Source organism: Danio rerio, chromosome 13, assembly GCF_049306965.1.
Source record: "Danio rerio strain Tuebingen ecotype United States chromosome 13, GRCz12tu, whole genome shotgun sequence".
Classification (NCBI taxonomy): domain Eukaryota; kingdom Metazoa; phylum Chordata; class Actinopteri; order Cypriniformes; family Danionidae; genus Danio; species Danio rerio.
Genome location: NC_133188.1, coordinates 40,078,452 through 40,088,346, shown reverse-complemented (window position 1 = coordinate 40,088,346; position 9,895 = coordinate 40,078,452). Strand labels below are relative to the sequence as shown.

Genomic DNA, 9,895 nt, shown 5'->3' with positions numbered 1-9,895 from the left:
AGAAACACGGTCGCGCGCGCAGTCCGGTGTCCCAGGAACGTTCACGCGCTCTCGCACAGTCTGCAAGAGAGCGAGTTCTTGGTTCATTGGAGCTCAATTTGACTTCCCCTCGCTTATAAACATGTTTTGGTATTATTATTTTAGTGTTAGGTATTACTTTAACTTAGGTCGAAATATGTTATGCAGTAATGTTGGCATTAATGTTGTACCACATCAAATAAACTGAAAAACTTAACGCCTCATTAATATTTAATTAGTACATAGCGCGTGTGGGGCGTGTCTGAACAAAGGCGTGGTTTGTTTAACATATGCGCTATGATTGGATAAGTCTCTTTAGTATGTTTTGAAATGTCCGCGCATGCGTATTCGCAGTGTGATAAGTCGGTGAGTTGGGTTGATGATTGTGTCGTTTACAAATTTATGTTTATATGTTGCAATTAATGTTTCGGTTTGATAACTTCGGGTTGTATTGTGTCGATTAAATATTAGTTGTGCAGACGAGAATAATACTGCAGATATGAGACGCAGTCCCTCAGCATAGTAACTTACAGTCTCTCTCTCTCAAACACACACATGATCAGAGCATGCTTGTGTTTGGACAGCAGCTTCACATTTCAGCTGTCATTTGACAGTGTCCGGTTTGATAAATAGTCATGGTGACGTGTCTTACATTTGTTTGTACAATAGACAGGGGCAATGAGGACAAGTGAGTTTGATTCATCTGACGAAGAGGATTTTGGTGAAGAGGAAACGACACCTTTTCAGATCTCATGGTGAGCAACGCAAGCAAATACATACATGCTTTATTCAGTGTAATACTGCATAGACAGTGTAATCTGAGGTCTGTGTTTTGCAGGTTATCTCTGTCAATGGTGGAGTGCTCCCAGTCTCTTGGCATCTGTTCTCTACCTGGTAAAACGTATTGATGAATAAATAATGTGTCTTTTTGTGCTCTTTCAATATTTGTGAAGATTTCTGCTCATTTCAGGGTGCAGATATAAAGAAAACAGAAGAAACCTGCAGAAAGATGTTGGTAAGTTTAGCTCACACACACATACTCGGAAGATTTCTAAACTAAGTTTATAACAATGAAAATTTTGGTTGGCAAAACAAGTGATATTTTTAGCTTTTAAATGCAAGACCCAAATTTTTTTCCAGTCAAACTTGAGGTTCTAGGCACAGATTTGTGTCGCTTAATGGCACAGTATGTATTTTTATTGCTGTTAGAGGACATGTATTTGCAACAAACAGATGCATACTTTGATCACACTCAATCATGTGTTGAAACAAGTCGTCTTTATTAAATCGTGCAGAAATCATGTTCTTATATAAGTTAAATTATTCTACACTTATTATTAGGGTAGTATGAAGCGGACTAAGGGGCAGATTACACATAATGTGTGTTTCCTTTCCTTTCAAACATTTCAGTGTAAACACACACTTGACGGCCGTGTTTGACCATTACGATTGTGTCTTTTGAAGCGTCATGCACTCAAGTGCCGCATTTTTAGATGCCGTGTCAAGTTAAAATAACTTCAACTTTCACACTCGTCACAGCTCGTCACTGTCAGTTCCACAGCAGTAGACCAATCAGAAGAGCTCAGAGGTGGGGCAACAATTGTATCTTCAAAGTTTCTATTTACATGGCTTTGTGGCTGTGTCCTGATACCCTTGTTCTTTGCGCTGTGCTTTTTTTCAAACCATTCCGAACCATTGCTTCTCATGTTTTTAGAAGCAAAGACTCTTCTGGTTTGAATGAGCCTTTAGGCTGCTTGTCCACTGAATTGTTTTTGCGCTGCAGAAAGGCAAGCAATGTTCAAAAATACAGCTGTGAGCATTTTGGTACTGCAGTGTTATTTTTTTAGTCAGTTGCCATTACAAGTTGTTGTGGTGGTGACAGGTGTGTGGTGTAGTCTCGCCCCTCCTCCACTATGATTTGAAGGTTAGCTCAAAAGTGACACTGATGATTTGCAATGCCTGAAAAAACGCAGAGCGCTTAATGAAGACTAAAATGACTGCTCATGCACATTAACATTAGCAATCATGAAATGTAGTATATTATAAATAAGGTGGCGCAATGTCGCAGTGGGTAGCGCTGTCGCCTCACAGCAAATAAGTTGGTGGTTCAAGCTTTGGCTGGGTCAGTTGGCATTTCTGTGTGGAGTTTGCATGTTCTCTACCTTGTTTGCGTGGGTTTCCTCTGGGTGCTCCGGTTTCCCCCACAGTCCAAAGACATACGCTATAGGTGAATATGGTAAGCTCAATTGTCCGTAGTGTGTGAGCGTGTATGGGTGCTTCCCAGTGATGGGTTGTAACTGGAAGTGCATCCGCTGTGTAAAACATATGTTGGATAAGTTGGTGGTTTATTCCGCTGTGGCGAACCCTGATTATAAAAGGGACTGAGCCGAAAAGAAAAGGAATGAATGAATAATATAAATATAAATCTATGTATTTAAACGGATAAAAATTACGGTCATAAACTATTTGCCAAAGAAAATGATCGGGAAAAAAGATTATGAAGTTGAAAGTGCATCAGAATGAATTTCTGATTTTGACAGTTTTACTGTTAGACGGACATGAGACATGCACATTAAGTGACGTCCCAAGGAGAATCATGACATCACCATTCTGTTGATTTCAAATCTTGGTGTTTCATAATGTTAGTATACATAAAAGAATCATGAGTGTATAGCGCATACTTTAATCAGGGGAGTTTGTTTTTAGCTTTGAAACTTGCAGTTATAATAATAGATTAACCTCTTTCATATGTAAATATCATATCAATATTTGGCCTGGTTTCACAGACAAGGTTCAGACTAAGCCTGGGTTAGGCTAGGTCAGCATAGTTACTCATTCATTCATTCATTCATTCATTTATTCATTCATTCATTCATTCATTCATTTTCCTTTCAGCTTACTCCCTTTATTAATCAGCATATGTTATACGCAGCGGCTGCCCTTCTAGCCACAACCCAGCACTGGGAAACACCCATACACATTTATCCACACACATACACTATGGCCAATTTAGCTTATTCAATTCACCTATATATGTGTCTTAGGACTGTCGGGGAAACTGGAGCACCAAGAGGAAACCCACGCAAATGCGGGGAAAACATGCAAACTCCACATAATTTGCCATCTGACCCAGCCAAGGCTCGAACCAGCGACCTTCTTGCTGTGAGGAAATCATGCTACATTTACATAATAGCACATTTATGAAAACTTTTATACGACCAAAGACTGTAATGTAACTCAAGATCAGTCGGTGCAAGCTCGAGCTCAAACTTTTATTTTAGTTTAGTTTTTAGTTTTATTTAAGAAACATGCCAAGTGATCATTCTTGTTTATCGGAAAAACAATGCTAAGTCGGATTTTCTGCATTGAAAATGTGTGTTACGTGCTGGAACGGCTGTCATTGTTTCGGTTCTTTTCACCAGCCCACTGACACTTTAGCCAGTTATATTTCAGCGCCTCGGGTTGCCTTGGTGGAAAACCACTATTCATTTATTTGTTCAGAAAGGGTCTCAAAGCATGTGTCCGTGACCGCAATACGACCTCCGGTGGACAGTAGCAGACTCCGAAGTGAGAAGCAGATTTCCACATGACCTCAGTGTGAGAAGCAGAGTTCCACATGAGATTATTAATTAGCAAATAATATAAATATTATGATTGCAAAAATTAGGTGAGCAGATTACATTGTAACCTCGTGTCCTAACAACACGATACGTGACGAGATTTGCACTGATAAGCAATTTGGCTGTTTGCACCAGACAAAACACGAGGGAAATTTCAATACAGCCATTTAGAAGCACATAATAGTGCACTTACTGCACTCACTCGTGAAATGGTAAGGTTTATAATCTAATTAATACATATTAAACCACTCTAACATTATTAAGTGTACATGCTGAATCACTGATATGTGTTGGTTTGCACTGAGTCACAGTTCTTAAGTTCAATTTCAAACCATTTTTTTTTCAAGATCTGAGGTGAACTATCTGCTGCTGCTTTCAGTAGTATCACAAAAAATGTCATGTAAAATGGCATTCAAACTAAAAATATAAGTATTTAAGAAATAGAAGTCTTTTCTAATCTCTTCCAGGTGTTGGTTAGAACAAAAACTCCATTTAATATGGAGAATATTCCTTCTATCACATGCTTTTTCTTTTATGTAGAAAACAAAATAAATCAGCCTTAAATCAGGCTTTAGGCTTGATCGTCAGACTAGCTCCTGTTGGTCCTCAATCTGGCAACCTGTGCTTGCGTTTGTTTTGATCCAGGAATGCAATACCTAGTTCAACCACTGGGTGTCAAACTTGCATACTGCACCTTTAAAAATAGTTAGATGCAAACTTGGAGATTAATTACATCCTTTCAAACTCAAAATTTATAAACAAATCTACAGTGGTTACATAATAAGTCGTTTTACCTGGTCAAAGCAGAACAGAAAAGGCCATCACTATATCAATTTTACACCATCTCGACTCATTGTGTGTGTAATCTACATGCCCCTATAGGATAAGATTGCTGTAAGTGACATGTTGTGTGTTTTTGTTAAGCCGAGATGTGTGATCAGGGTGTGGAGGATGTGTTTGTGTTCTGCACCAGAGGAGAGCTGGTGCGCTACAGAGTGCCGTGTCTGCTAGAGGTTTATTCTCAAAGGGGTCTCAGAGTCCATCACTTCCCCTTCCCTGACGGTGGAGCTCCAGAGCTTTATCAGTGCAGCTGCGTTCTGGAGGAGCTCAAGGACTGCCTGCAAAACCAACGCAGAACTGTCATACAGTAAGAGACACTCTCTGCTTAGCAATATTATGTATTTGTCAGCTATGAGAATAAATATTATTATATAAGTATTTAAGTATTATTTATATTGCTATTGTTGTATTTAAAATATGTAGTTATGTGTTTGAGGTAAACATTTAAGTTTTTGCTAATTTCTTACGATATTTCATACAAATTGAAAATACAAATGTGGTCATTTAAAAGACAATTCGACAATTGGTCAAAATAACAAAAATGTGTAATGTATTCAGACATTTTATATTTAATCCTTTATTCCTATATTTATTTCTTTATTCTTTATTATTTATTCTATATTTAATCTTTAATTATATTATTATTTTTGTTATTATTACTCATAATTAAGAGGTAGAGTTCACTCAAAAATTAAAATTTACAGTTAATTTACTTGCTTTCGGGTCATCCAGTAGAACTTAAAAAAACATTTTTAACTGAATCCATGGTCCATGGCAATTTAATGGTAACCCTTTTGGAGATTCAAAGCAAACACATACAAGCATGTTCAAATCAATTCCTGTGCATCCTGATGGTGCACTGAGGGTTTTATTAAGCAAAACAATCATCATTATTGACTATATTATTAGCTTTAAATTTTCAGCCTGGGCAAAGAGTACTCAGTAGTAGTGTTGATTGTTAATTTTTGCCTAAATTATTCTTGTCTGTACTTATCCAATATGTGGCAACTGCTATAAATTAGGCTCCAGACATGGCATCATTCTGATAAAAGAACTTGTATCTAAGTGCACGCTCACACTTATGTCAATAAGCAACTGGAAACTTGCACTGTTTGCCCAGCCTGTAAAGTTGATAACATTATAAATAATGTACAATTTGACTGACCGTTTCACTTCACAAGACATCAGTGTGTCATCAGGAACCATAGATATTGATTTGGACTTGTTTGTATGTGTTTTTAGTTAATCTAAATATATGGTAACCATTGCCTGGAATTTTTTCATCTTTAATGGAATACTCCACTTTTCTTGGGAAATAGGCTCATTTTACCGCTCAGTTAAAATTATATATTTTTTTAAAATCCATTAAGCCAATTTGCAGGGAATACTTTTAGCTTAGGTTAGCATAAATCATTGAATCAGATTAGACCATTAGCATTTTACAAAACTTTTTTTTCTTAAGTTTTGATAAATTTCATATTTAACGCTTGACTGTTCTGTACATGTTCTACTAAGGCTGACGGAGAATAAAAACTTGCTATTGGTGATGGGTCGAGTCCTCTGTGAGTGATTCATTCATTTGCGCATGCGCACATTTGTGCAAGTGGAGTAAAAGATTAGTTCCTTTTTCGAGTCTTCTATCGGGTTTAAGTCGCTCATTCGTCACCTGAAAGACAGAAGCCGATCGTATGCATTTAGAGCAGGAAAAAAAATTTGATTCTTTCATCCCTCGAGTCCTCAGTTTTGAGTGATCTCTCTTTACATGCTGTCACTTGATAACCAAATCGACTAAAAAACCAGAAGACTTGAAAGGTGAACTAATCATGGCTTCTTTCGGCTCAGACTGTGTGCTTTGTTTAAGCTTATATGAGACTGTCAGTGTATTGTGAATGAACCACTCAAAATGAAGACCTGTCAGAAGAGGTGAGCTGAGCTAATCATAGACAAAAGACCAGGAAAAACAATAAATGATTATTTTCTCTTTCCTATAGCATTCTAGTTATGACTTTTTTGTAGTGTGATCAACGTTTGGGATAATTGTAAATGAGTTTGGAAACAACTCGTAACATTTTAATAATATCTTGGCAAATTGAACAAAATGAGGGCAGCACGGTGGGTAGCACAATCGCCTCACAGCAAGAAGGTTGCTGGTTTGAGCCCCGGCTTGGTCCGTTGGCATTTCTGTGTGGAGTTTGCATGTTCTCCCTGTGTTTGTGTGGATCTCCTCTGGGTGCTACGCTTTCCCCCACGAGTCTAAAAGTATTTGGTATAAGTGAATTGGGTACGCTAAATTGACTGTAGTGTATGTGTGTGAATGAGTGTGTGTGGATGTTTCCCAGTGCTGGGTTGCAGCTGGGAGGGCATCCACTGTGTAAAATATATGCTAGAAAAGTTGGTGGTTCATTCCGCTATGGCAACCCCAGATTAATAAAGGGACAAAGCTAATATGAAAATGAATGAATAAATGAATGAATGAAATGACTCTATCATCACTACTCTCTAATTTGTAGCTAGATATGGCTAGACTAACTATACTCATCCTGCCATAATAATCAAGGAACATTTCTGCCGTACCATGTCAGCAGCAGGGGCAATGATATTATGCAGCACTGTTATCCAGCCAGGGTCTGTTTTCAGGTTCTGCAGAATATTATTGCTCTTGCTGCCGCTGTGGTATAGATGCAAAGTTTCTTGATTATTATGCCCGAATGAGAAAATAGTACCTAGAAAATAGCATCTTTTGGTTTTTCCCCAGTAACTACATAAGTGTCGTACTTTAAGTAGGAATAATAACAAAATTCGTTTTTGAATTTTTTTTGAGCGACTTGCTAATGGTCTAATCCGATTCAATGAATTATGCTAAGCTAAAAGTACACCCTCTGAAGAAATCATCTTGGATGACCTGAGGGTGAGTATATGAACAGGACTTTTTTTTTCTTTCATTTTTGGGGTGAACTATCAGTTTTAAAATGTATAGAGTTAGTTATAAACCTATTTTATAAATGTAACTATTATATTTAAGCTCTAATTGAATGCTGTTTGTTCCTCCACAGTTGTTATGGAGGTCTGGGACGCTCTGGGCTGAGTAAGACTCGAATGCTAAAACAGCATGCAGTGTCATGATTAATGTTAGTCCCGGGTGTGTGATTAGGAGTTTAACTTGTGTTTCATTGTCACAGTTGCTGCATGTTTGCTGCTGCAGCTCTCTGTGTCCATGACACCCAGCACAGCTCTGGAGATCCTGCGGGAGCTGAGAGGAGCCGGAGCCATTCAGACTGTCAAAGTAAGAATCTACATCCTTAAAGAGAGACTCACGGTGTCTTAAAGTCTTCAAATGTTTTCAATTTCATTGAAATATTGTCTTGTTTTAAATGAGTCTTAATTTTTCTTTGTTTATGCAAAGCTACCCAATTGATCCAACACGCATCCTGTCTGTTGTGCATACATTTAGTTTATTTGGTTATGTTAAAAAATGTAGCATGTATACATTTAGGGTTTACTTGATTTGACACATTATTTAAAATATGTCGCTAAGAAATAATTTACTACAATTAGTTTCTTGCAGGGGAGAGTAAATTATTAAATACTTATTTACATATTAGTAAATAGATTTTCTGCTGGGCCATTAAAAAATCCTATAGAAGTCTAAAATTTCATTCTTGATGGTTTTAAAAATGTGTTTGAAAGCCATGAAACCCCCTTGTTTCAGCAGGGTGTTTTCACACCTCTACTTTGGAAAAAGTCGGAAAAGTGGGCGTGTCCAGCTCTGTTTAGGGGGGAGTGTCGGAGGAACTAAAGTGGGATGGTGTGGGAGTGTCTATTTGGGCGTGCTGAGTTTCAGAGTCAAAACACACACAGAGGAGAAAGTGACTGTGTTTACATGGACATCTGTAGTCGAATTATTTGCCAAATTATTAAATGGTGGACTTTAACTGCAGTTTGGCTCTTTCATTCAGGGAATTCATTCATGTCCCTCGCGACAAACGAGATATTTGATTCGAGGAACTGCTCTTAGCGTGTATTTTTCATGCAATGTTTGATATCGCACGGCAAATGAGAGAAAAAAAAACTCTGCATTTCCCGGAAACTTGGATGCATACGGCAGGTAGCGTCAGAAAGCCGCGTGTGTTATTCCGGTCACAAAATGCAATGAAAATCCTACACGAGGTTAAAGTTTGGTTGTAGTGCTAACATGTTTACACTCAGTGCAATAGTTTGTTCGATACGAACAAACTGAATAAACAAAGAGCACTGGTCGCTCACTTACCAAATCTGTAGAGACAGGACAATCACCGAATCCGGATCTCAGCGTTTGCAGATGAGAACAGCTCTCAGGTAAACAATGTTCCTCCTTAGACACGTAAGTTATTGTTGTCGAGTGTCGTATACACTGTTACAACAAAACAACGTAATGTCAAATCTTGAAAGACTATATTGATTTCCTAAACGTAAATTGTCATTAATTTTTGAGGGAACTATTTCTTTAAAACATCACTTCCTCTAACCATATGACTGAGCTGCTGCTCTGTGCTCTCTTACAGCAATACAACTTCCTTCATGAGTTTCGGGAGAAGTTTGAAGCATATCAGGAAACCAAAGAGCGGCTCGCAGAGAGATCTGTGTCCAGATGATCAACCTGACATCCAGATGACCTTTAGGGAAAAATAACAATTACCTGGTGTTCTTTGCTCTGTGGCTTTCTCTGGTTTGATCATGAATGCTGTTGTTTGCTTTCTGATAGCACTTTAAAAATTCTGTATTTTTATAAGTCAAACTATTAATAATAATACTGAGCTTAATATATAACTTAAACTTCGCAATGAAATGATGCTTGTTCACTGAAATGTGGTTGAAAGTTACATAAACAAGATGTTGTCTGATAGTCCTGGTCAATGAGAGGGTGGTGTATTTTTGTGTGTGTGTGCGTGCGTGATTGTAAGGTTATACATTTCTTTTTTTAGCAGTGATGAAGGGATAGTTCAATCAGAAATTTTGCTTAGCTATGTTTTTATTTAGGTGCTTTATTTGTTTAATCAATGAATTACTTAGCTAAGTAAATTATAGGCTTTTAGTTGCTATATTGAATACATTTATTTGAGATCATATCATGATTTGTTCCACGGATGGTTGCTGCTAGATCAGATTCGGGGTAAAGTCTAGACAGGATACAGGTGTGGATACCACATCAATATAGCATCGTTTTTGTGACACTATAACAATAATATTTTACAGCACTGTGATGGTTGGGTTTAGAGTTGTGGTAAGAGTAACATTAAAAACGCAATTTATTGGGTAATATAATTAATAATATAGTCATCGGTACAACTACTGTTTTTTTTTACATTATTGTGAAGGTTGGGTTTAGGTTTGGGGTTACATAATAAAATACAAATAAGTAATTATCGTTATTTCCGGCT

General features: G+C 37.5%; 1 protein-coding gene across 2 annotated transcripts; it reads left to right on the top strand.

Annotated features, from left to right (window-relative positions):
- Positions 1-335: 335 nt before the first annotated feature.
- On the top strand, positions 336-9,360 carry cdkn3 (cyclin dependent kinase inhibitor 3). Of its 2 annotated transcripts, none has more exons than XM_073919473.1 (8): positions 336-384; positions 688-773; positions 857-912; positions 989-1,033; positions 3,063-4,785; positions 7,532-7,563; positions 7,658-7,761; positions 9,020-9,358. In XM_073919473.1, the coding sequence occupies exons 5-8, from the start codon at positions 4,568-4,570 to the stop codon at positions 9,107-9,109; spliced, it is 444 nt and encodes a 147-aa protein (XP_073775574.1). In that variant the 5' UTR covers positions 336-384; positions 688-773; positions 857-912; positions 989-1,033; positions 3,063-4,567; the 3' UTR covers positions 9,110-9,358. The 2 variants fall into 2 exon arrangements, with proteins under 2 accessions (XP_073775574.1, NP_001139153.1); NM_001145681.1 differs by having other exon boundaries at positions 364-384; positions 4,563-4,785; positions 9,020-9,360.
- Positions 9,361-9,895: the final 535 nt, after the last annotated feature.

What these genes read in the sequence shown, in the direction of transcription:
- cdkn3 (NM_001145681.1), top strand. Translation starts at nt 697, where the DNA reads ATGAGGACAAGTGAGTTTGATTCATCTGACGAAGAGGATTTTGGTGAA. An exon ending in AAACCTGCAGAAAGATGTTG is followed by an intron (nt 1,034 to 4,562) that starts GTAAGTTTAGCT and finishes GTTTTTGTTAAG; the next exon opens with CCGAGATGTGTGATCAGGGT. An exon ending in GAGCCATTCAGACTGTCAAA is followed by an intron (nt 7,762 to 9,019) that starts GTAAGAATCTAC and finishes GCTCTCTTACAG; the next exon opens with CAATACAACTTCCTTCATGA.